This window comes from Neophocaena asiaeorientalis, unplaced genomic scaffold, assembly GCF_003031525.2.
Source record: "Neophocaena asiaeorientalis asiaeorientalis breed wild unplaced genomic scaffold, Neophocaena_asiaeorientalis_V1.1 scaffold124, whole genome shotgun sequence".
Taxonomy (NCBI): Eukaryota; Metazoa; Chordata; class Mammalia; order Artiodactyla; family Phocoenidae; genus Neophocaena; species Neophocaena asiaeorientalis.
This window is the reverse complement of record NW_020174135.1, coordinates 15,192,835-15,220,693: the sequence shown is the minus strand read 5'-3', so window position 1 is coordinate 15,220,693 and position 27,859 is coordinate 15,192,835. Positions and strand designations below refer to the sequence as shown.

At 43.8% G+C, this 27,859-nt stretch overlaps 1 protein-coding gene across 1 annotated transcript in view; it reads left to right on the top strand.

Annotated features, from left to right (window-relative positions):
• Positions 1–220: 220 nt before the first annotated feature.
• The window catches only part of LOC112406155 (O-acyltransferase like protein), a 65,650-nt gene continuing 38,011 nt past the window's right edge, over positions 221–27,859 (top strand). The window contains 4 exon segments of the mRNA XM_024754866.1: positions 221–229; positions 1,470–1,584; positions 17,907–18,046; positions 19,560–19,638. Of these exon segments, the coding sequence (XP_024610634.1) occupies positions 221–229; positions 1,470–1,584; positions 17,907–18,046; positions 19,560–19,638 (343 nt within the window).

Below are 27,859 nucleotides of genomic sequence, written 5' to 3'. Positions count from 1 at the left end.
ATACACATTCCATAGGCAGAAGTGGTCTGTCTCAGAAGGCGAGAGTGGTCCCAGGGTGTCGGGTCATCTGGAAAAGTGGGGTGGTTAGTGTTTATGGGCTGGGTAATTTCACAGTCTAAGTGGGAGGATTATTCCAACTATTCCAGAGAAGGGGCAGGGGTTTCCAGGAACTGGGCCACTGCCCACGTTCTGACCTTTTATGGTCAGCCTTGGAACTGTCATGGCGACTGTGAGTGTGTCACTTAGCATATGCAAATATATTACAATGAGCGTATAATGAGGCTCAAGGTCTTCTGGAAGTCGAATCTTCCACCTTATTGGGCCTAATTGGTTCTAACCAGTTTATGTCCTGTACTCCACGGCTGAAGGTTGTGCCCTGCCCCCTTCCCTGCTGTCTCATGAGGACACAGAAGGTGCTGGCTAAGACAGCAGGAGGAACTTTACCAGAACAGCAACTTCATCTTGACTTCCCAGTCTCCAGAACTGTGAGCCCTAAGTTTCTGTTGTTTATAAGACACCCAGTCTGTGGTATTTTGTGATAGCAGCCCCAATGGACTCAGACAAAGGGTAGGGGTCTGGGAGGCTAGAGGCTGCTGTGAAGCCAGGAAGTACAACTGAGTCACAGTGGATGTTTTCCATCAGTGTAAACAAAATTTGCATCACATTTTCAATGTAATTAGCGAGGTTATTATTTAAGGACAGGCTTTCTGGAAAGAAAATATTTACACCATGAGAAATCCAGATCCACACATTTTATGTTTTTTTAAAGTAGATGAACGCAGTTACCACCGTCTTTTGTCAGCATCATTTGCTTCCCAGGACATGTGTCCTAAGCTCCCACAAGAGGATGGGTGTGTTTATTTGTCCTACCGCAATGCCTCTCATTCCATGGGGGAGTTCATCCCTCCCACGTGTGGCTTCCAAGTCCGGCGAACACATTAACAGATGAATAGAAAGCCCAGATGATGACGTAGAAGTCCTTCTTTGCTTATCATTTATCTGAATGTTATATAGGTTGGATTCACACTCATTCTCAGATGAAAACCAAATATTGCCACTTAACATCCTCGGTATATTTATTTTTTAAACCCAGAGGTATACACAAGACATCTAACTAGAGAAGATCTAGTTTTATCCGTGTCAGCTGGAAATGTTTATCTGCATGACTAAAGGAAGCCAGGTGGTCAGCGGCCCTCACATCCACAGCACGATTTTGTTCAACAATAACAAGTTGTATACGAATCCGTTTCCATGGTTTGTTCATTGCAGCCGCTTTGCAGGTGGCGGAGGAGTCGCAGCTTGTCTCTGCACGTTAAGGGGTGAGAATGTCACATTTCCCCACAACACGTTATAGACTAGTGTTTCATACATATGAGGCTCTTTGTCTAAGAGGGGAGTTTTATCCTGACAGGTTAAGATCCTGAACAAAGTTGGTCCTGACCTTACTATTTTGTCTTCTCTCTTTTCAGTTTCAACTGCCTTTTGTTTTTCCTGCAAGAAACATTTCTCTCAAGTGCCTGCAGGACACTGATGAATTCCTTTCTGATCTGAATTCAGTGGAACCCAAAGAATATGCTCAAAGAAGTAAGTAGGTTTTTCCTAACCCGTTGGGTAGGTGGACACAGGGCAGACAGGTTTGGGCTGGGGGCTAGAAAAACTCCTGAGAAGTAAAAACCCAGAATCAAATAGGAAAGAGAAGATGATCCTCAATTTATAAATTGCTCTAGGAATCAAGGAGGGAGGAGGAATTTTTATTGCAGAAGGCAATAGAGGGGGTGGTATTCTAGCCAGAAGGAATCTCGTGAGGACCAATCTCTTAATAAGACGAGGATTACTTGTAAACTGTATGGTTTACTATGTTTACTATTCTGAAGTTGATAACATTTTGCTGTCATAGGGGGTGGCTTGGTTTATTTCTTTTTCTAGACATTTAGTCTGCTTTTGGTAAAGAATTGCTTCATTATTCAGGAAACAGGTCTTGCCCATTATATGTTGGATAGTAGATTCTGAGAAGTATTCTGGTGACTGCATTGGCTCAAGCTGGAAGAAGTTCAATGGTAGCCAGGCCTCTTTGCGTGTGATATGGGTGGACTTCAGGCTGCTGTAGTTATTTTTGTTAGTTTCCCAAAATTATTTTCACAAATAAAGGGACATATATTGGTATCTTCCTGAAGGAAAGGGGCAGGCAATCAGATTCATTTTCAGTGGGATAACCTCTCTAGGAGATGATGTTGATGCTGATGTAAACCACTAACAAGGAAAAATGTAAAAACTCACTCTTTCCGAAGCCAGAAACACTATCATAGCAATTTCCATTTCTGTTTTGTACGCATGACTAGTTTATTTTGTATTGGAAGACCTTTAGTAGCATAATATACATTATAAAGAGAAAACAAAAGTTTTGGTCTAATATTGAGTCATTCAAAATGGCACATGGTTTGAAGCAAGTGCCATTCTACACTGAATTATATGTCCTGATAGTTAATGAAACAGTAGGGAGATGTGAATCCAATGGATTCAGTAACCACCTTCAAGTTGTGGTTTGGAATTGATTACGTTTTGCTACAACGTTTGGTAATGTTTGACAGGGAACATTCTGACAAACCCAGGCCAGATAAGCTGGCCAAGAAAATCCAGAAGGGTGCAACGACTTCTGGTGATGCGGTGGTGGTACCTACCGTCATCATTAGTCACAGCCTTGTTGATGCTTTATTTGTCTTATAAGTTACGCTAGTCATGTACCAACGATGTTTCATCTGTAGGCATCTGAAAGTTGAAATTCTTTTTTTTTTTTTTAGTTAAAAATATTTCCCTGTGTTGAATGGTCCAAGAAAGAATTGAATGATGTACATAAGTGGATAGATGACAGTAACTTAATTTAACAGATGAATGCTACTATCTAGTGTTTTAACTGATTTTCTTTCTAACACACCCCAGAAACACTTGACATCGTTGCTTTGACACTTTGCCTGAGATTTTTGAGTGCAGAACATAGTTCTGACCTTTGCTCTCAGCATGGTTTTCCTGGCAGTCATGTGGATGCAAAACTATGAGTCGATATTTAGAGAGTACTTTTACATGGCAGGTACTGTCCCCAGCCCTATGCAAGAGTTGTCTCCCTTAGGCCTAATGCACCCCACCACCATGGGGAGGGTGTTATTATCACCTCTATTTTATAAATGAACCACGAAGTTGTAAAGTATCTTGCCGAAATAAGTGGTGCAGATAGGATTTCAACCCAGATCATCTGATTCCCAAGCCTGCATTTTCAATCACTGCCTAAAGAAGCAGCCACCAGAGAAACAAGACAAAAAAAATAGTCATCAGCAAAAAAAGGAACGAAGCAGAGATACATGTATCAATATGGAGGGAATATACTTAAGTAACATCAAGAAAAAAAAGTTGTAGAAGAATATATATAGTATGTAAAGTTTAAAAGATGCAAATTAAGGTGCTCTACTTCTTTGGGAGACCTATGTATGTAGTACAAATGGAAAGAAATCCATGAGAATGATAACCTCCAAATTCAGTTAGAGGTTGCCTTGCAGTGGGCATGGTGAGGGTGCAGATGTAATTGGGGACCCACCAGATCTCAAACGATGGGTCAAGTTGTGTTTTTTTTTAAACTGGGTGATTGAAACATAGGTGTTTCTTACTGTTTCTCTTTATGCCTTTTTAAGATATGAAATGTTGCATAATAATGTTTCAAAACTCCATCCCCAATCCAAAACACAGAGGTGACAATAGGAGAACCTCGGAATATGGGTGGGGTCTGAGGAATAAAGTGCAGAGAAAGTGTTCTTGAAATTCAGGCTGACATGTTTTTGCACAAGGGAATTGGCATCGTTGCAGCTCAGGAGCAGGGAGAGAGCCTGATATTAGAGCCTGAGACAGACACTCAGTCTGGCAGTGGGAGGACGGATTAAGCAGCATAGAGCTTATGAGAAGGAAGAGTATAGTAATACACCTCCAAAGTGAAGTTTCCGTGCGTCCTTCCCACCATCCTTCTGCATTCACTGTCACGCCCACCATCTTAACGGGAACAGAGTCCATCAAACAGTATTTGTCTGCTTTAATCTTGCCACGCTCTTGGGTGCCTGTCTGATTTTATCCCTTCTTTCATTGCTGAAGTCCTCAGGCCAGTGTTCTGGCCCCTCTGCTTCTTTTTTTTTTTTTTTTTTTTGCGGTACGCGGGCCTCTCACTGCTGTGGCCTCTCCCGTTGCGGAGCACAGGCTCCAGACGTGCAGGCTCAGCGGCCACGGCTCACGGGCCCAGCCGCTCCGCGGCATGTGGGATCTTCCCGGACCGGGGCACGAATCCGTGTCCCCTGCATCGGCAGGCGGACTCTCAACCACTGTGCCAACAGGGAAGCCCTGGCGCCTCTGCTTCTGATTTTGTTTTGTTTTTATACTCCATAATCCACAGAAATCTACACTGAATCCCTTATTATATATAAAAATTGCAGCCTAAAAGATCTCTGTAACCAAGTAGATACAACTTACATTATCAAGAAGAGAAAAATTAGATTGAAAACTATTGAGCATCTAGAAAATAAAATATTATGAACTAAAAATAATGCCTTTGAAAAATATTTAATGGTATGGAAGATAATCTTAGTATATTATTAAGGAAAACAATCAGGATACAAAACGATATGTATAATATAATACCTTTTTCGGAAAACATATAGAGATAACTGTGTGTATATATGTAATATATATATATTTATACATAAACATATATTTATAGAGACAGAGAGAGAGAGAGGTGCTATGTCTCTTTTGTAGAGAGAGATTGTCTGTCTTGTTTTCCTTTGCAAACTCAAAACCTAGCACGGTGCCTGGAACTCAGAGTGTGTATTAGGTGTATACCACATCAATCACATATATATAAATGAATGATTAATAAAAGACTATGAAAACATTCCAAAAAAATCTCTGGCATCCTCCCTCCTGATTAATCATTTTTTTCTCTCAATTTTCTTTCTCCTTGACCACTGTGGTATTCACTTCCTTCTTAAAACTCATCTGTTTCTGATTCAGGGATGGTGTTTCCTGATGGGGATCCTTCTTCTCTCTCCTGCCCTTTCTCTCTCTACCTGATCGCCTGTACCTTCCCACCTGTTCCTTTCCTCATTGTACATTTCTTGTAAACAAATCACATTTTAGAGACAAGGTGTTGGCCCACAGACGTCGTGTTGGGCTGGCAGTCCTGATGCCTGGGCTCTCATCCCGTTTAGGCCGATAGTCGGCTGTGCTGTTGGCCCTACCCAAGCCATTGTCACTTTGCTGAACAAGTTTCCTCACCTATGAAGTGGAGAGGCTGTGTTTCCCAAAGTCTGAAAATCTACAGCAGCTTAAAACATGTTCTAATTCCTGCACCCACCAATCTGCTCCAGCCGGGGTTAAATGTCCAATCTGGCTGTCCAACACAGTGACTTTTAAGGGTTGAATCACATAAATTAACAATTGAGTAAATTATGTTAAGAGCAAAGGGAATGAATACCCCAAATTCACCACTTCCTAACTGTTGTATGCACTTGACCATCACCTGTACTCTTGAACTGAGTCTGTGTGGTGGAAATGTATTGCTGTGCTACCGCACATCATCCTTTAAGCTCAAGTTCAGGGATCAGGCTGGGAGCTTGAAGTCAGCTGTGGTAGAAGTATATTCACCACACAAGTCAGCAGTCACTGTAGGTCAGGGCTTGATGTTTTGTTGACTGTCTAGGCTTCAGAAGTTGATGGAGAAAATGTTACAAATTAAAATAAAACTTAAACGTGTTACGTCTACAGCCTTTGCATTATAAATAGCACCCCAAAACTGTTATTCAGCAAAAACATTGCTCACATCATGGACAAATGAGTGAAGTTCTGACATACATCTTTCTGGCTTCACATCCATATTACTCATTAAGGTGGACAAAAATATCACCCAACATTTATGTGGGGATGACACTGGTGTCATAGGTAAAATCATAGGTTGGCTACAGATATAAGAGTTTGGCAAAAATTAGTGAACGCATTCTGTGAGAATCAGTTGGCTATATATGGAATTTATAACAAGGAATATTATTGATTTAATTATTATTTGTAATCTGTGCGTGTTATGGGCTGAATTGCATTCCTCCCAAATTCATATGTTGAGGACTTGACCCCAGTACTTTAGAATGTGACTGTACTTGGAGACAGGGTCTTTAAGGAGATAATTAATGTGAAATGAGGTCATTGGGATGGGCCCTAATGTACTATGACAGGTGCTTTTATAAGAAGAGGAGATTAGGACACAGACACACTCAGAGGGAAGGCCAAGTGAAGGTGCAGAGAAGGTGTCCGTCTATAAGCCAAGGAGAGAGGCCTCAGTAGAAACCAGCCCTGCCAACACCTTGATCTTGGACTTTTAGCCTCCATGACTGTGAGGAAATATATTTCTGTTGTTTAAGCCACCCAGTCTGTGGTATTTTGTAATGGTAGCCTGAGCAAAGTAATATACTATGCTATACATTCTTTATATCAGTATAATTTATGGTGTATGTGTGTGTGTGTGTATATATATATTTTTTTCCCCTCATTTTGGGGAGAGAGCAGATTATTAAACATTTATCTTCACTGCCCAGCCCCACCCCACTGCTAGCAAACCTATAGGAGCTGGACATTTTTCTTTTTTGGTTGCGTTGGGTCTTCGTTGCTGCACACGGGCTTTCTCTAGTTGTGGCCAATGGGGCTACTCTTGGTTGTGGTGTGCAGGCTTCTCATTGCGGTGGCTTCTCTTGTTGCAGAGCACAGGCTCTAGGCACATGGGCTTCAGTAGTTGTGGCATGTGTGCTCAGTAGTTGTGGTGCGAGGGCTCTAGAGTACATGGGCTTCAGTAGTTGTGGTGCACGGGCTCAGTAGTTGTGGCCCGTGGGCTTAGTTGCTCCGTGGAATGTGGGATCTTCCCCGACCAGGGCTCGAACCCATGTCCCCTGCAGTGGCAGGTGGATTCTTAAGCACTGTACCACCAGGGAAGTCCCTAGGAGATGGACTTAAGAATCTGAATTTTAAGGAAGCTTCTTACCTGATTCTGATCATTGTGATGGTTAGCTGAAAATAGGGATGTCAGTTTTACTGGTAATTTACTGGTGAAAACATATGTCAGACAAGATTCCAAAAGTAGACAAAAAACCCAACCCCTGTATTAATTTGCTAGGGCTGCTGTAACAAAGTACCACAGACTGAGGGGCTTAAACAAGGGACATTTATTTTCTCACAACTCTGGAGGCTGGAAGTTCAAGATCAAGATGCTGGTAGGGTTGGTTTCCTCTGTGACCTCTCTCCTTGGCTTGCAGATGGCCAATGACCGCCTTCTCCCTGGTGTCTCTCTGTGTGTCCAAATATCCTTTTATACAGACACTGGTCAGATTGATCAGGGCCCACTCTAACAGCCTCATTTTAACCTAAAAACCCCTTTTCGGGACTTCCCTGGTGGTCCAGTGGGTAAGACTCCAAGCTCCCAATGCAGGGGGCCTGGGTTCGATCCCTGGTTGGGGAACTAGATCCCACATGCATGCTGCAGCTAAGAGTCCACATGCCACAACTAAGAAGACTGCATGTCGCAACTAAAAACATCCTGTATGCTGCAACTAAGACCCGGTGCGGCCAAAATAAATAAATAAATAAAAATAAAAAATAAATAAATATTAACCTAATCACCTCCTTTTAAAGGCCCTATCTCCAAATGTAGTCACATTCTGAGGTACTAGGGGTTAGAGCTTCAACATATGAATATCGGGATGTGGGAAGGTGGGTGTGGGGAACTCAGGTCAGCCCATACACCCTGTAAAAGCCCATTTTGGATTTCTAACCTTTAGAACTATATGATAAATAATATATGTTGTTTTAAGCCACAGAGTTACAACAATCAAAGTTACATTTTTTTACAGCAGCCACAGGAAACTCATAGACTTGCAGGAAGCTCACTTTGCCTAGTGTGGCCACACATCCCGGTGACCCCATTTCTTACAGTTTTTCCTACCCTTTTGTTCTATCACCACTTTTGGTTCTCCACTCCCGACATCTGCTTGTTTTCCTTGCTATGTTTTTAATATTGGACTCCAGTATAAAATGGTGAATTTATTTAGTAAATATGTGATCCTTATTAAATATATGTGGAGGTAGGAGTATATCTATATATCCATATATCCTTTTCAGTTATTCTAATCTGGGAACTGACTGCCTTTGGCTTTATCATATGTGTTCTAGGATAATGATTTCACATCTCTTGTCTGAATATCTTGTCTCGTTCCATCTTTTCTCTGGAGGAAGGGCACCTGGAAACTAAGAAGGGTTTATGCCCTTCTATGTTGGCAGTTGGTATAAATGTATATAATTTAAAAAGCAGATGACCAGACCACACAATAGAAAAACTATTGAAAGGGGGCTCTGAAGCCATGTTGTGTGTCTTTGGTCCCACCAGGCATCCGATCAGTTATTTCTTCAGGTCTTTCCATGGCCTACTGTGTTCTCCAATTTCCACCCTCCTGGCATCCTGTCTCTCCATAAACTTGTCATACCTTCCCCAAGCACATGGCTGCTGCTTCTCTCTAGGCTTGTAGCTTCCCCAACCACACCTCACAAGCTAGTTAGTAGCATCCTTGGCTTGGATTAGAATCCCCACTCTGAGAGTGTTGCAGGTTGAACTGTGTCCTCCAAAAAGATAGGTTGAATCCCAAACCCCTGGTACCATGGATTTGTGATCCTATTTGGAAATAGGCTCTTTATAGAGGTAATCAAGTTAAGATGAGGTCATGCTGGATTTGGAAGGGTCCTAACCCAGTGACTGGTGTCCTTATGAGGGAACTACACACGCAGACACAGAGACACACAGGGAGAATTGACGCATAATGACTGAGGCAGAGATTGAAGTGATGTGTCTAGAAGCCAAGGAACGCCAAGGACTGCCCGCAACCACCAGAAGCGAGGAGAGAGGAGTGGGCAGACTCTCCTCCAGAGCCTCCAGAAGGAACCAACCCCGCTGACCCCTTGATTTCAGACTTCTAGTCTCCAGAACTGTGGAACAAAAAATTTCTGTTGTTTCAAGCCACCCAGTTGGTGGAAATTTGTTAAGACAGCCCTAGGAAACAAATGCAGGGAGCTGTGGCCTCTCAAAACCACCATCCAGAAGAAAAAAGCATGTGTTTATTATCTGAGACAAAAATAAAAAAGCAAAACAAGCAGTCTCAGGTAGGTCTTGGAATTCATTTTCCTTGCGATGTACCAGGCCCACCCATGGTCATTTCATCAAGTCCAAGCATACCCATTTGTAGCATTGTCTGCAGTGGGGGCCTTTCAGGGGGCATCTATTTATATGGAATTAAAACTTTGCTTAGCATATCGAGGGCCTGATGGTTTCACGTGATGTCTGCATTTCCCTGTACTTTGTTCCTGGGAAGGAGGCGGGTGGAGGGAGGCTTCTGGTTCCCAAGCAGCCTGCAGGGTTTTTCATTTCCTGTTTTCTCTAATCTCCTCACAGCCTTGAAATCTTCCCCAAGCGGCTACTTTTGCTATGAAACTTTCTTAACCCTTCAAGTCCCTTCTCCCTGGTCCTCATGCCTCAGCCCACCCTGATGGCTACGTTGCCGAACTTCCTACTCTGATCACTTACTCCCTTGGTTTCATCGTTTATCTCTTGAGGTGATTATTTCATGTCGCCTATCTGTGTGTCTCATCCTCTCCCCTGGAAGCCGAGGCCTGTGGTTACACTCCTGGCATAGGAGGTAATCCATAGGTGGCACTCACTGGGCGAGCCAATCACTGGCCCCAGCCCTGCCTTTGTTCTGCGGTCATCAGTGGAGGACTGACCATCTACATGAGTTGCGTTCTCAGAATGTCACCTCTTTTCCCATCTGGCTGCCAGTCTAGAGGGCATTTTACTCAAGCCCAGCCTCTCCACTGGCGCTGGAGCTAGGGGCAGAAAAGATGCTGAAACCAAGAAAATCTCAGAATAGAGAAAGGGTGACACAAGGGGCTTCACTGAAATTTCTGGGTTAGCTGGATTTGAAATATCCATGTTGTGGTAGGCTGAAACATGGATCCCCAAAGATATCTCATTCTAATCCCTGGGACCTGTGAATATTACCTTATATGGAAGCAAGAGCTATGCAGATATGTTTAAGTTAAAGATTTTGAGATGAGGAGTTTATCCTGGCTTACCCAGATGGGCCCTAAATGCAATCACATGTATCCTTAGAAGATGGAGGCAGAGGTGGAGGGAGATTTGACACACAGAGGAGAAGGTGACGTGACCACAGAGGCAGAGATCGGAGCGATGCGGCCACAAGCCAAGGGATGCAGGCAGCCACCACCAGAAGCTGGAAGAGGCAAAGGACGGACTTTCCCCTGAAGCCTCCAGAAGGAGCACAGCCCTGCTCACACCTTGATTTTGACTCAGTGATACTGATTTTGGACTTCTGGCCTCCAGAACTGTGAGAGAGTAAATTTCTGTGCCACCAAGTTTGTGGTAATTTGTAATAGCAGTCACAGGAAACTAATACACATACTATTCTCGTTCTTGAAGTCCAAGATTAATAGTTGGTCAGATGCAAGGGGGACTGCCAAGAGGTGTTTGTAAAGAGCCTGCTTTAGGAACCTGGATATCAAATTGACAGCACATTCAGATCTTTTATCCACAAGGAGATCACTGACAACTGATGCTTAGCATTTAATGTGTATCCAACGCAGGGCAAGGACTGTTCAATTCTAGTTTTAAAAAACCTGCAGTGTAACACAGCCATTGGGTAGGTGCTTAATAAATATTTGCTGTAACCGCTGAAGATGATCGCTGCTTTCAGGATTTGTTTGTGGCTCAGCATTCTAGAAGCTTCTGGTGCCTTCACCTTCCTGAGTTAAGTGCATCCATATTTTAAAATCTAAGACCATTGACCAAGGCCTCTCTTTCGTTCATTTAAACCCAGAAATTAATCAATTCTGCATTTTAATATCCGCATATGGTTGCCAAGAAAGAAAATGTGTCTGCTAATTAGCTCGGCAGAATTGAAACAAATTGTTTTTAATCTTTTGGAAATGAAAACTTGGAACAACTGCCATGCAATTTGAAGTAACAGGTGGGCTTAATCATTAGCTTATTCTATCCTTCCCTCCCGTGACAATCACAATGTATTTAGATTTGGACAGGGCCCATGGCCTGGCATCTCAGGTTCTTGACAGAAACTAATTAAGGATAAGGCAGGAAAAGAACAACCTGTCCATTCGATTTCATAACCAGAAAGGAAGCAAATGCAACTGAAAATCTGCACAGCATACAGAATAACCTCAGGTAGAAAACCATAAATCCAATCCATTTACAAAGCAAAACACCAATTGGAAAGAGAACTAGAGTTTAATCTTCTCAAGTGAAGAATTAGGTATCTCTCTACATTTGTCCTTCAGGGATTTATCCAAGGGTCAAGAAAGGCTCTTATAGTTCCAGATCCTTAAACTTTAGGCTATCAAGTTTGGGATACTCAGTGATGGAGAAGGGAATTTGGAAATCATGCAGTCTATTTATAATAAATACATCCAGTTTTGTTTCTGACACAGAGAGGACCTTACAATACGTTTGTGGAGCTGGATTTGGGGCATTTGCACTTAGTTTTTTCAAAATTTAATTCAGTTAACTCAGCAAATGTTTATTGACCTCCTCCTCTGAAATATCCACTGATGAAGACACAGCCCCTCCCTCAGAGGGGAGACAGGCCAACAGCTACAGGCCTTCTAGTCTGATACACTAAGCTAGAGTCTGGGCTGCTTCCTGGGCAGACCATCTTTCAGCCCAGACTCAAAGGATGATTCAGCATTTGCCAGGCAGACAGGAAGCAGGGACATTCCAGGCAGAAAGACAGACAAGTGCGGGCCTGGTGCGTTCTGTATAATGGAGCAGAGGAAATGGGCGTGGGTGTGGGGCGATGAAACTAGAGGCAGGTCTGGTCACTAAAGGCCTTTTAAACCAAGCTTGGAGTCTGGAATTAATCTGAAAGAGCACAGCAGTCAAGGCTAGCGGCACATAGCATCTCCTGGGAACATTTGAAAAACAATTAATGCCCAAGCCTCACCCCTGACCAATTAAGTCATTCTTTGTGAGGGTGGAGCCTGGGCTTTAGTGTTTTTTAAAAATTGCCCCAGGTGATTCTAATGTCTGCCAGGATTGAAAATCCCCTCTCTAGATAAGAGATCTGCAAAGGTTTCCTCTAAAGAACCAGTTAGTAAATATTTTCAGTTTTGTGGGCTGTACAGCCTCTGTTGCAACTACTCAACCTTGCCTGTATTAATAAAGCAGCATTGACAATATGTAAACAAATGAGATGGCTGTATTCCAATAAAACTACTTACAAAAATAGCAGGGCCATAGTTTGCCAACTCCTACTCTAGAGGATGGAACGAGTATCTTTGAAGAATTTTTTAAAATATTGATTTAAAAATTCTGTTCATATTTTATTGTTTATACACTATATTTGTTAAATATGTGATTCTATTCTCATTGTAAAAGAATGGAAACAGGGCTTCCCTGGTGGCGCAGTGGTTGAGAGTCCGCCTGCCAATGCAGGGGACACGGGTTCGTGCCCCGGTCCGGGAAGATCCCACATGCCGCGGAGCGGCTGGGCCCGTGAGCCATGGCCACTGAGCCTGCGCGTCCCGGAGCCTGTGCTCCGCAACGGGAGAGGACATAACAGTGAGAGGCCTGCGTACCGCAAACAAACAAACAAAAAGAATGGAAACAATACAGACAAAGCTCAAGTCTTTCTTGTTCACTCATTCAATTCTTAGTCCCCTTCCTGGATAACAGCTGTTTAGCAATAGGTGTGTATCCTTCTAGAACTTTCTCCTTGCATTTTTGTTCATCTATATCTACCAGAAAGATATTGTTTTGTAAAATTGAAAAATATATTTATTGTTCTTAATCTTTTTTTTTTTTCCATGTTACAGTGTCTTGGAGCATTTCCCACAGCAGCAAATATAGATCTGTCTCATCTTAGTTGTTGCCTATGAATATTTAACTTTTTGCTGCTGAACGATTTGAAACTACTGACATTAAACTGTTTTTGTCCCATAAAATGGATCTTTCATGTGGTTCAACCTAACAGTTTGTGTCCATTTTTCTGCTTTTACAAGCGTTAATGCCACAAGCATCTGGCAGTTCTGTGCTCATATGTTTCCCTGGAGCAGATTCTGAGATGGTGAATTGCTGGGCCACTGGGGATACGGTTAGAAAGGAGCCTTCGGTTAAACCACAGACATCAACCCTGACAACCTTCAGCAAAAAGGGGAGTTTATCGGCAGACGATGGGCAGCTCACAGAAGGGAGAGTAAGGCCTGCTAGGCTTGAAACCGGTCACTGGACCAGTGAGGTCCAAACAGCCTCCACAGCCTCTGAGGAAACCACCTGTGGATGAATGAAGCCCAAGCTTCTCTTCAGGCCTTGACTCACTCCACACTAGTCCTGGGACCTCATGTCACAGGGACAGGAGGGCAGAGCAGGAATGGCCTCCAGGGATCCCATCAGCTTCCGTAATGAGAGGACACACCACCTTGATATTTTTTCAAGACTCCATGCAGTTGGAAAGTGACAATTTTCTAAAAGAACATTTAGTTGCTATTAGGAAGGAGATTAGCTCCCAGGAGGCCGGATTGAGAGAACTATTTCTTCATATTCTTACCAACATTCAATTTTATCAACCTTCTACATTTTTACCGATCAGATGGCTAGAAGAAATTGGTGTCTAATTGTGGTTTCCTGGTGAGACTGAACAACTTTCTCATATTTATTGGTCACTTGGATTTCCTTCTCCAAGAGTTGCCTGTTCATATCCTTAGCAGGTTTTAAATCAGTTTCTTTGACTTTTTAAAAATTACTGATTTGTATTTGTTTTTGGTTTTTCTGCTTTTGGCCACACCGCACAGCTTGTGGGATCTTAGTTTCCCGACCAGAGATCGAACCTGGGCCCACAGCAGTAAAAGTGCCAAGTCTTAAACACTGGACCGCTAGAGAAGTCCCCCCAAATTACTGATTTTTAAATCAACCATAATCCAATATAAATGCAAAAAAATAATGAAAAGTATAAAAATTACTGATTTGTAAGGGCTTTTTATATGATCAGAATACAATTCTTTATCCAAGTTATTAATACAGTAAATATGACCGCTCCCTTAAGAGTTACGTTTTAACTTTGTTCATGGTGCCTTGGAAGCGTTGTAAGGAGAGGAGGGATGTGGTCAATCTTGTGACTCAGGCAGTTTAGCTTAAAAGATGATCGCTGGCTACAAGTCACTGTGGGTACCAGCTCTAAGGTTCTGGGTGTGGTCAGAGCCAAGGAGGGTCACATTCACTGGAGGGAAAAGGGGAAAGTAAGTTTCGCCCATCACAGCAATAACCTGGAATACTTGGAAGCATAAAAATGAGGCCAGTGATAACAGACACCCACTGGATGAGCCCAAGTGGCCAGAGCAACAGAACTTGACAGAAGAGGAGAGGGTTCATGATGAAAGTTTACCCTGGGTAGCTCAGCAAGGACCATTTGCCCAGTTATGGCCAGGACGTTTTCAAAATAACATACTACTTTTTTTTTTTTTTTTTTTTTTGCAGTACGCGGGCCTCTCACTGTTGTGGCCTCTCCCCTTGCAGAGCACAGGCTCCAGACGCACAGGCTCAGCAGCCATGGCTCACGGGCCCAGCCGCTCCGCAGCATATGGGATCTTCCTGGACCGGGGCACGAACCCATGTCCCCTGCATTGGCAGGCGGACTCTCAACCACTGCGGCACCAGGGAAGGCCAACATATTACTTTCTTAAAAAGCACTGATGTAAGCAAAATGCAGTTCCTTCAACCTGATTTCTACATTACACCTTGGGAACACAATTATTAGTAAAGACAGAGACAGAAATGCAAGAGGAGCTGTATAATTTTCCCAGCTGTATTTGGGGTTTCCTCCCCACTCACTCTAAGGAAGATCATTATCTTTAGCTATATATAAGAACCGACATACCAAACTGACAAACAAAAACAGGGTCTTTTTGTATATTTGAGAGGGCAAGAAGTTATGGGTTCAGATTAAAATGGGTTTGAACACACAGCTCTGATCCTTATTAGCTGCTTTGAATACTCAGCTCTGATTCTCGCTAGCAGTTAAAAAGAGGTAGATTTGTATTGCTGTGTATATTACTTATCGTCTCTGTGCTTCGGTTTTCTTACTTGTTCTATCACTTAACAATGATGTGACCCTGGGCGAGTGACCTGACCTCCCTATGCCTCAGAAATTAACATTGGTACGTGTGTGTGTATAGTTCTATGTCATTTTAGCACATGTGTAGATTTGTGTAACTCATACCACAATCAAGACCATAACTATCCATCACCACATCCGTCTTGTTACTGCTTTATAGACGTATGCAGCCCCTTCCCTCCACCATCACTAACCCTTGGCAAACAGTTATAATTACAGTAAATTTGACTATAACTTTGATTCCAAAACTAGAAAAGGAAAAAAAAAAAGTGGTCTAAAGATTAGAAAGAAAGAAATAAGAAGGTAGAACTATTAAGAAAGTTCAGCAAATTCGCCAGATACCAGAACAAATTACAAAGATCGATAGCATTTTTCCACACCAGCAACAGTCAGTTGGAAAATATAATTGAAAATAAAACATTGAGGAAAATAGCCAACTCTACACTACCTAGGAATTGTTTACGTAATCTGTCTTAAGATTATCAAGGAAAAATATAAAGTTATAAATAAGGACACAGAAGATTTTAGTAAATGGCATGACATCCAATGATAGCTTGATACAACGATGATGTCAATTTCCCCCATATAACCTATAAATAAATTTGAAGCGATTTCAATCAGTATTCTAGTTGGATGTTTTGAGGAACTCAATAAACTTTTTCTGAGATTTTCTGCAATTTCTAAAAATTTTCTGAATTTTTCTGAAAGCTTCTGGATACGAATTTTCTGAAATTTGAATGATTAACAGTCCACAAATATTAACTAGCTGAACTTTGAAAAGATGACTAAAGGCTGAATACTTAATATACCTCGAATCCGTAATAATAAAAACCATATGGTTCTGGTATTAGAATCAGACTGGCTTCGTAGGCGTGTGACCTTTGCAATCACACTGCACCCCACACATCAGAGGGCCCCACGCTTCCTTTAGCGTGATTGGCATCACCATCTTGAAATGCTTAATTAATTTTTAAACAAGAGGCCCTGCATTTTCATTCTGTATTAGCCCTGCAAATTATGTAGTCAGTCTTGACTAGAACAAAGATTGTTCAAGACTAGAACAAAAATTACAGGCTCAAAAGAACAGATTTCTATCCAATGAGGAAACCTATAGATAAAGAACTGACAGATAACTGACTGAGAGTAAGTATTTTCGATAACTCAGGTAGAATAGGACCAATATATAGAATGATAAGGAGCTCTTGCAAATCAAGAAAAGAAAATTCATTAAGAAGTGGGCAAAGGATACAAACAGGTACTTTACAGAAGAGAAAATTTAAATGGCTTAGCTATTTTAAACAAAAATATCCTGACTTATTTGTAATTTGATAGACGGAAATCCAAACAATTGGATATCATTTTATATCCATTAACCACCAAAAATGGGAAAGCTGGACGATGCAAAGAAGAGATAGGAGTCAGCATCCCTGGGGATGTGGATTGGGGCGGTCACTCTGGAACACAATCTGGTGGGATTTACACAGTATCTGTGTACCTTCTGATCCAGCAGGCCCACTCACAGGTGTGTATATCTGAGCTAAAGCCTCACGTAGGTTTATACCGGGATACGTATGAGGAGTTTGTCCCTGTGTGTTTTTGTGTGTTAGAGGCCATCTATGTGTCCATCACCCGGGGCATAGCTAAGTCTAAGATGACGATGCGTGATTATACAGAAATCAGAAGCTCTGGACTCGATGAGCACAGTAATACCGTACATAATACAAATGTAGCTCTGAGTTACATATGTGGAAACAGGAGATCTGAAGCACAAGGCCATTCATATAAATTACAAATACATAAAATAAAAGCACCTACAAATGAGACAATATATATCAAACATGGGGGTGGGGGGAATTGGGGGAAAGGAAAGAGAAAGGGTGAGATGAAGAAAGAGGAAAGGAAATGAATTATTTAAAAGAAAGGGGAAGAGGACATATACGAGCACAAACTAATAAAATAGGAGCTTTACAGGACCAGGGCTAGAGAGGCATTAACCGTGGAACTTGATTACTGCACGCTTTTACTCCCAAGATTAAAAAACAAACAATCAAAAACCTCTCTCCAAAATAAGGTCCTACAAAATTGGATTAAAAAATTTTAAGACATGAGTATTTTCTCCTGGCTGTATGGAGGAGAAAGAAAAGCTACCAAATTTTAGTTACTTTTTTCTTTTTTTGTGGTACGCGGGCCTCTCACTGTTGTGGCCTCTCAGCAGGTTCAGCGGCCGTGGCTCACGGGCCCAGCCACTCCACGGCGTGTAGGATCTTCCCAGACCGGGGCACGAACCCGTGTCCCCTGCATCGGCAGGCGGACTCTCAACCACTGCGCCACCAGGGAAGCCCTAGTTACATCTTTTTTACTCCCCCAAAGCATTTGTTTTTTAAAAGATTTCAAACTCTTCATTTTTTCAGCAACAGGTCATGTGTGAGAACGCAGGTCATGTGTGAGAACATACATCATGGTTCTCCTCAGTGAAGAGATGGGCTGTGGGTGCCAAATGCAGGCCCAAGAGTGCCATCTGAATACTTGCCTCTTCTTTTTTCGATCATTTAAATTTTAGAGGTTTAGAAGGTGGAGCTGAATGCCGATAAATTCATTTGAAAGCGACACAAGGAAGCTAAATTTGCCCACTTCTTCTGCTTTGAAATTCAGTGTATGACTCTTTCAGGAAGCTGGGAAGCAATATTTTTAATGGAAATGTGGACAGGCTGGGATCTTCCAGTGAGTGTCTCTCCACCCATGCTCCATCGGGGCATTTCCAAGGGCAGTAGTGCAAGCTTCACGTCCTGCATGTGAGCGTGGGATCTATACACACACTCTTAAAAGACTGGTGAACATTGGACTCATGATATGAAACCTGATACAACTCCACTGGTTGCTTATCTTCATTGGAAAAACAACAAACTATTAAGATGTTTTGCAAAAAGTTAAATTTTAAACAGTTGGTGGAAACTTGCTTGCATGTCCTGAGTATGGGACATTATAGGAGGTAGTTGTCCACAAACCAAACAGGTCTTCAGATGTTCCTCCTACCACATTGCATGGGACAAGACCTCTGGATGACCTTTATGGGGAATCCAAGGTCAAGTTCCAGCCAATATTCCTGAGCATTAACTCCTGACTCACCATCAGTGTTTGGAATACCAAAGGAAATGGACTTCCCATTACCCATAATCCTTTCCCAGAAACAGAGCTCTGAGACGTGAATCTGAGGTTATCCTAGCAGATGGGTTGGAACTTTTACAAATACATCACTAAATAGGTTGACTGAGGTCACAGGGCTCACTATCTTCAAAGCATGTTAATTCTTTTACTTTTGGGGGGAAAAAGCTAGGAACAGCACAGCCTCCTATTAAATACAAAGATATACTTTATGCCTGGCACACAACACTAAGAGAAAATACATTACTAGTTGGCTAATAACAGTTGTATAAAATAACAATAAGAAAACCAAGCTCTTTGATGTTAATGCTATAAAATGGTCTTACAATTGTTAACCAATGGAGATAGGGAGATTATCACCCAGCTCCATCTGTCATGCTGAAAATTTGACAATGATTGCTTGAGGGTTCATATCCTATTTTCAAAGCAGACTAATGATTCTGATATCAGAGCAAAAGGTGAAATGTACACAATCATGTAAATTATATGCTTAGAAGAAGCATCCCAGCAATTTTTATTTATAACTTGATCTTTACTTTATTGGCACCGGCATTCTCATTTTGGGCTTTTTTATTAATAAAATCTTTACTTGGTACATTGTGTCCTGCTACAAAGAAATGACAGCTTGGCAAATTTGTTGAAAATTGTACGAGTTGTTAACTCTTAATGACCTGTAATATAGGAGAGAGATGAACTGGGGCAGACTACCCCACAGTAGAGGCTGCTTTTTTTTTTTCTTTTATTTAAAAAAATTTTTTGGCCACACCGTGGGGCATGAGAGATCTTAGTTCCCCGGCCAAGGATCGAACCTGTGCCCCCTGCATTGGGAGCACAGAGTCTTGACCACTGGACTGCCAGGGAAGTCCCGAGCCTGCTTTCTAAATAAGCAGTTACGTTAACCCTTGGAGCATATTTTTATTTAAATATGGGTGCATGTGATGTTCTGTAAGTTGACTTGAAATACTCTGTAATGGAAAAACCATCTCCAAAGAAGTCAGCAAACTTTTCTTCTTTCAATAACTTCTCTTTTCCTTCTCCCGATCTGGATTCATGGGTAGTACAGCAGCAGCCTTACTTAGGAACGATCGTGCATATATTCTATGAATACTAACATTAAAGAACATTGTGGCATTGTGTTCCCAGGATGGAGCTGACTACAGCGTGGGCATGTGTGTCCCCAATTCTTGTGCTGAAGAAGATGTGACTGAGATGTCTCGGCTGGGTAGGTCCAATAGAATACCCAGTGAACCTGTTGTCTCAGCATCAAGTTTGAAAATCCACGGCCCCTTGGAGCCTCTTGGCCATTCTCTTGGGATTGAACCAAACTTTCATCCTGCTAAATCCAATAAACCGAGACTAATAGAGTTTGGGGGTCTTGGGAGTGGGTGGAGAGGAGGAGAAAGACATTAAAGAGAAGGTAGGAGCTGAATCTCCGGACCGGGGCATGAACCCGCATCCCCTGCATCGGCAGGTGGACTCTCAACCACTGCGCCACCAGGGACGCCCTATGTAATAACTTTTTAAACGTAATCTTCCCTCACTGCCTTAATCAGCCTCAGCTGCCTGGTTAGGTCTGAAGGAAGGAGCTGGATGGTATCTGGTTTCCATATTGTGAGGGTTCTCTGCTGTGGCCCATGTGTGGAAATCAGTTAGGTGCCAAATCCGGAAAGACGTTCTAAACTGGGATCGTGTGAAGCCAATGTGTTGTGATGGATTAATGCTAAGAGGCCAGCATTTGGTCCTGGTTTGCACCTCCCAGCTGTGTGATCCTGGGCAAATCACTTAATCTCTCCCTGCTCCAGCCTCTTCCTCTGTACAAAGAGGGGTAGACCATGTTGTTCAGTCTGGCCCCAAGTCTCTGCAGGCTTACAGTCCCCTTCTGACTTTAGCCAAGTGGAATGGAAACATTTTAGTTCACGTGGAAACTGGTTAGATTTCCTCGAAGTCTTTCAAAATTTTCAAAGGAAGAGCTTTAAAGCCTAAAATTTTTACTGCGAGTGTCTTCTGTACTTATTCTTGTCATCCATCCAAATAAGAACTAACGTGACACATTAAAAGGAAGACATTGTTTCTCTACATACAGAAACTTCCAATACCAAATGTGTGGGTTTCCTCCTCACATTATGAAATTGTGACACTAAGTATCTGGAGGTGGTGCTGACCCCACAAATTAAGGGCTCAGTTTCACATCACTGCTCCCCACTTCAGACACCAATTGTGTAAGTATTGGGTCCTGAGGTTACCCACTACTTCTGTCCAACTTGGCTACAAATCAGGGGTTCCCATGACTCTGATTTGTTCCCAGGATCCTCTCCTCGGGTTTGATAATTTGCTATAATGGCTCACAGAACTCAGGCAAACACATGACTTACTATTACTGGCTTATTATAACGAATAAAACTCAGGAATAGCCAAGTGGAAGAGATGCAGAGGGCAAGGTATGTGGAAAGGGGCACAGAGATTCCATGCCCTCTCAGTGTGTACCACCCTCCCAACACCCCAGTGTGTTCATCACCCTGGAAGCTCTCTGAACCCCTTTGTTTAGGGTTTTTATGAAGGGTCCATTATGTAGGCATGATTGATTAAATCACCGCCTATTGGTGAGTAACTCAATCCCCAGGCCCTCTCTTCTCCCCAGAGGTTGGGGATGGGTCTGAAACTCCCAACCCTCTAATCACATGGTTGGTTCCTCTGACAACCAGCCCCTCTCCTCCAAGAGTCACGTTATTAGCTTAAACTCAAGTGTGGTTGAAAGGGGCTTATAATGAATAACAACGGATGCTCCTCTCAGCCCATCACTTGGGAAATTCCAAGGCTTTAGGCGTTCTGTACCAGGAACTGGGGATGAAGACCAAATATATATTTCTTATTTTTATTTTATTTTATTTATTTATTTATTTATTTATTTTGCGGTATGCGGGCCTCTCACTGCTGTGGCCTCTCCCGTTGCGGAGCACAGGTTCCGGACGCGCAGGCTCAGCGGCCATGGCTCACGGGCCCAGCCATTCCGCGGCATGTGGGATCTTCCCGGACCGGGGCACGAACCCGTGTCCCCTGCATCGGCAGGTGGACTCTCAACCACTGCGCCACCAGGGAAGCCCTATATTTCTTATTATATCACAATATCACACACGGTATTAAAAGCCTCTTTTAAGTGTTGATATTGCAGTTAGTTTTCTTTTTCTTTTTTAATACATTTTTATTTATTTATTTTTGGCTGCGTTGGGTCTTTGTTGCTGCGTGCGGGCTTTCTCTAGATGCGGCGAACGGGGGCTACTCGTTGTTGCGGTGCGCAGCCTTCTCATTGCGGTGGCTTCTCTTGTTGCAGAGCACAGGCTCTAGGCGTGTGGTCTTCGGTAGTTGTGGCGTGTGGGCTCAGTAGTTGCGGCACATGGGCTCAGTAGTTGTGGTGCTCGGGCTTAGTTGCTCCACCACATGTGGGATCTTCCTGGCCTAGGGCTCGAACCCATGTCCCCTGCATTGGCAGGCGGATTCTTAACCTCTGCGCCACCAGGGAAGCCTGCAGTTAGTTTTCAATAACCTTAAATTGTCCTCTGAATTTATGATTATCCCAACAGCTTCAGGTACATTACCTCTCTATCTAAACCAAATATTTCAGGTGGTATTAAAAAGAAAACAGAACAAAACAAAAAAAGAGAAAGCCAGTTGTTATATGTCAAATTTAAATTTCAGTTCTTGTTGAATAAGCCATAAATATCCTAGAAACAAAGAAAAACTTGCAGAGTTGTTATTATATTAGCATAGCAAGTGAATAAATGACTCTCTAATGAGTTAACGGTCATTATTATTTAAGAGATTCATCTGTTAGTCTAGTTTTTCTGCCTAATGCTAAGCTTATTAGCTAGAGTTGATATTAGAATAAAATGGAAGGTTGGAAATTATTATCAATACAAAGATATTTTGATGATTTCTCTCTGAGGAATTGGAAAAATAAAGGGCCCTGATTAAGGTGAGCAGAGTTGACTCGGGTGAATGTATTAGTGGAACTTAGTCCTCACTGCCAAGGTGTTTATCCAGCTTCTACACAGAGGCAGCAGATAGCAATGGGAGCATCTGTGCCCAGGGGAAGAGGTCTCCATCTGGAAAAGATTTGTCAGCTCGTCCTTAAAGCTTTTTGATGGGTTGCCAATATTTCCATTACAGATGTGGAGGCAACCAGCTCAGCAGTAGCTGTTTGTGCGGATTTTTTTCCAACTAGATCACGAGGGTAGGAGTCAACATGAGGGGAAGACTGTGGCAGAGAAGCCAAGAAGAAATGAGCCAGGTGTAGCAGAGAGAAGGACTATTCTGGGCAGGTCAGAACATACTGCTTTTAGGCAAAAAACTGCATAAAGTGGCTGCCATAGGATGTTATAAAATTTCAACCAACAGACTTTGAGTTCCTGATAATGAAAATATGGAGCACCAGTGGGTCTAGATAAGATTTGGGTGTGATGATCCCAAACCCAGTTATAGGCTAGTTCCCTAACAATTCACATCTGCGTATTTTAGCACCACTTACTGTGTTCTGTTTCCTAGGGTTCCTGTAACAAAGTACCACCAACTGGGTGGCTTACAAGGCATCACTCCCATCTGGCCTCCATCATCAGGTAGTGTTCTTCCCTGTGTGTCTCTCTGTGTCCAAATTTCCCTCTTTGTGTAAAGACACCGGTCACACTGGACTTAGGACCTACCCTCACCTAGTAATCAAACCATGGACCTCAGATTGGGACTTGAATACAAGTGCTGGGACTCAAACCCGGCCAGAACCCAGATTGGGATTTGAACCCATGGTCTTTTAATTGAGATCACACACCTGGTCGCAGGACTTAATGAAGCTCAGGTTCTTGATGTCTCCTCTCAGAAAGAATTCAGTGAGAGACAAAGTGATAGGTAAGAAGTGGGTTTATTTAGAGAGAAACACACTCCACAGACAGAGTGTGGCCCATCGTGGCCCATCTCAGAGGGTGAGAGGCCCCGAAATATGGGGTCGTTAGTTTTTATGGGCTGGGTAATTTCATAGGCTAACGAGTGGGAAGATTTTTCCAAGTATTTTGGGGAAGGGGTGGAGATTTCCAGGAATTGGTCCTCTGCCCACTTTTTGATCTTTGATGGCCGGCTTCGGAACTGTCGTGGCGATGGTGGGTGTGTCACTTAGATTATGCTAATGTATTACAATAGTGTATGATGAGGCTCAAGGTCCACTGGAAGTCAAATCTTCTGCCACCTTGGACCTAGTTGGTTCTAACCAGTTTTTGTCATGTCCTATGCCTGTGTCATGTTTTTAAAGGTTGTGCCCTGCCCCCTTCCCTCCTGTTTCATTATGACCTCTTCTTAAGTTGATTACCTCTGCGAAGACCCTATTTCCAAATAAGGTCACATTGGCAGTGTTACCAAACTCAAGAGTTCCCAGGGTGGCAGCGGGGGTGGAGGGGTGTTAGGGTTTGAAATTTTTGGAGTGGACACAATTCAATCCAGAACACTACCTAATACCTAGCTGCTCATTTGGCTCGGTTATCTGAGGTCCTTTAAACATGACAGGGAGTTGGGAAGGTGGTGACTTAGAGACAGATTAACAGGAGAAAATCGAATTTGATTACGGACATTCCGGGGCTCCAGGAGACTATGGGACAAGTTAGACCATTGAGGCTTATGTGCCCTCTGAGAGAAGGAGAATCAGGGAGGGGTTTGGGGCTTCAAAGGGAAGGAAGGCAATTTACATGAAGGTGAAAAAGGACAGGTGTTTGGTAAACAAATGCTTGCTAGACCCTGCAGAGACAACGGACACAGAGAGGAATTTTAACAGACTTTGCTGGGTTTCTTCCTGTCCACACCCCTAGTTCCTATTATACTATAGTTATCTATGATGATGACTCCCTCTCTGGAACATGTCCCCTATCTACATTCTTCTTGGCAGTTAGGACGAAGGTCAAAGGTTCTTCCTGAGACTTTTGCACCTTGATTGTCTTTAGCTTGAAATAATCTGCGTGCCAAAGAGACACATTTTGGGGTGGCATGTTTCGCTCCTCCGCGCTGTTCTCTTTCCTATGCTCTGTGAGGCCGATAGCATCTCACTTTGCCTACTATAATTAGAATTAGGAGGCCTAGATAGTGGAACAATGGTGTTAGCACTGCAAGGGCTGATTTCTTGCCCCGCTGCTATCTCTCATGGATTTCCCTGAGCACTGATTGAGAAAACGGACCTATTTTAATAAGAATAACTTGAATTACCCCCGGAAGTGTCTTTCCAACTAAGGACTCAAAAGGAGCCCAAAACATTTCACAGAATACCATTTTCTGTTCTCAGTTTAATTCCGAGAATATTTATTGAGCACTTTACTATCTGGCCTTTGTGTGAGACATCACGTGTGTGTGCTGGGGGAGGGTCAAAAGGATTGGGAGTTACTCATTTTGGGAAACCTACAATTAGGAAGAAGCGTCTGTGTGCTTGAGCTGTTGGGAAACACTGTCAGGAAAGAGATGCTCAGGTCCCACATTGAGCGCTGGGGACGGGCACACTCGGAGAGGAGCTTTGGGGTGAGGGGCAATGGGGGCAGGGAGAGCCATGCTGGGTAAAAAGGAAACATTTATAAGGAGGGCTTGAGCTGGCCTATTTTTTTTTTTTTTTTTTTTGCGGTACGCGGGCCTCTCACTGTTGTGGCCTCTCCCGTTGCGGAGCACAGGTTCCGGACGCGCAGGCTCAGCGACCATGGCTCACGGGCCCAGCCGCTCCGCGGCATGTGGGATCTTCCCGGACCGGGGCACGAACCCGTGTCCCCTGCATCGGCAGGCGGACTCCCAACCACTGCACCACCAGGGAAGCCCGAGCTGGCCTATGTTAGTGCAGAGGTTGGAGGGGGGCGTGTGCTGAAATCTTGGAAACAGATCATTTATTTGGTTTCAAGCAAAGGTTTCATATTCCCCTGTGTAGACCTGGAATCTGGCACACTTAAGGTTGATTGAATGTGCAGGGGCTGCCAGTCAGTTTTATTTACTATGGCAGGACAGAGACTCAGGTATGGGTGCTTCCTCTCAGTGCTCCTGGGACCTGAGGACATTGACTTGGGTCACTTGATGACATTGGACAAGCCCAGGGAGCCCAACCGTCCATGTGCAGTCCAGTTCTGAGAGTCTTGGCCTGGTTCCCAGCCCAAGTGCTGCCCCACTGAGCATAGCGTTTGGTGAGTCTCTGTGTTAGTTTGCTGGGACTGCTTTAACAAAGTACCACAGGCTGGGTGGCTTAAACAACAGAAATTTATTTCTCACACTGTTTGGCAGCCGGAAGTCCTAGATCGAGGCATCACAGGGCTGATCTCTCCCGAGGCCTCTCTCCTTGGTGTGCAGACAGCCACCTTCTTGCTGTTTCCTCACGTGCGTGGTCTTTCCTCTGCGTGCACACATGGGTGTGTCCAGATTTCCTCTTCATGTAAGGACACCAGTCGGATTGGATTAGGGCCCACGTCAATGGAATGTTTAACTTTATCACCCCTCTAAAAGAGTCACATTCGGAGGTACTAGGGGGGTAGGGTTTCAACATATGAATTTGGGGTGGGAGATTCAATTCAGTCCATAACAGTTTCTTCTCCAAGTCCCTTTGAACTTGATTTTGGACCTCTAGGGTTCAATTATGTTCTATTCATCGTCCTTCTCTTCTGACCCTTAGGCTCCCTGGAGTCTTGTAATCAACATGAGAGGCACTTTGCAGGAAGGGGGAGTGATGCCTGCAATGCAGCCCTCAGACCTAGCCAAGAAGGGTCCTATCCTGGACTCCATATTTAAGGGATGCCACACTTCTCTGGCCTTCCTCTGGCTGTGTCCTCCCCATGGGATGAGATGCTGCAGGGCCAATGGGACATTGCCCCCCTGGAGCCTGCCCGTTGTCTTCCAGTCCGCACTCTCGAGTGTCTAGGACCTGGGAATTGCAGTGGGGGTGGGCCTAGGGGGCGGAGCTTAGGTTGTCCATACTCCTGCCCGTAAGGCAGTTGGTGGTATAGGAACAGAGCATCTGAGGGGAAAATGGGTGGGACCGGAGCTGGGGGGAGGGGGTGGGATCCTGCAGAAGCCCCCATGTACTCCCGACCCAGGCCCAAGGTAGAAGGGGTGAGCCTGAGTGTCTGGGGGACCTAAGCTGATGCTGCCTTCAGTGTAACCATGCTTAACCCTTTCTGTGATCTCCCCCAACACATGTACACACACACACACACTTCCAGCACTATTCTGGCTTTTTGGTTGGGCCAGAGCTATTTAGAGGTTTAAAAGTCACTGCCATGGGCTTCCCTGGTGGCGCAGTGGTTGGGAGTCCGCCTGCCGATGCAGGGGACGCGGGTTCGTGCCCCGGCCCGGGAGGATCCCACATGCCGCGGAGCGGCTGGGCCCGTGAGCCGTGGCCGCTGGGCCTGCGCGTCCGGAGCCTGTGCTCCGCAGCGGGAGAGGCCACAACAGTGAGAGGCCCGCGTACCGCAAAAAAAAAAAAAAAAAAAGTCACTGCCAGACTACAGGGTGGTATGGTGACGGAGTGGGGCAGAGCCAGGAATGTCATTTAGTTAGCACACTGCCTGCAATATCTTTGGGGTTAGGGGGGCAGTGTTCACCCCATGGATGAAGAAGTTATCACCTTCCAGGTTTGCCCGCTTAGCAGTGAGGACCTGGGTCTCCCGTGTCCTTCAGAGTCTGGACACTGTTGCCCAGCGCTTCAGATTTCATCCACAGACAGACTGCTGACTGTGCGGACAGGGAATCCCCCGGGGCAGCTGAGGCGATGTCTATTCTAACCTGCTTTCATCGGCTTCGGGGCTAGTGAGGCAGTTCCTCTATGATTTAGACGCAGAAAGAGTATCATTTGGGACAACTGGGGTACATTTTCCACCTGCTGCGAAATCTGTGCTTCTTGAAAAGGGAGGCTTCAGATCTAACAAAAAAACACACTTTTAAAAACAAAGGGAGGTGAAGAAAATGTAATCTCGAAGCCCAGAAGTATAGTTTATCATTTTATTCCTAATTCTGTTGTCTTGGACTCTTTGTGGCATGGAAGGCCCTTAATTAAAGTAAAAAAAAAAAAAGTTTTTTTCAATAGTGAAGATAAACTACAAAGCTTTTACATCTTGATTTGGGATCTTCCCATGACCTCCAATATGTGCTGTGCAGTTAAAGGTGACAAGGAAGGTTATGGTGGCTGTGGCTTTGCAGGATGTCCGCAGAAGGTCACCACAGGCAAGGGCTGGGCTTTGCTTTGCAGGCCAGAGAAGCTGGTTTTCTCAGTTCATCCGGAGTCCGCAGGCTGGGGTCCTGATCAATCGGCCAGAGGCTCTTGAGTGGTTCACTGAAAAAACAGAACTCCAGTTGATTCTTTTAAAATTAGAATAGAACTTCAAAGGGGAACAGACTTGTCAGCTTGTCAGTACACTTTTGTTTCAGGGTGAGAGTTTATTGGGGAAATTAAAATA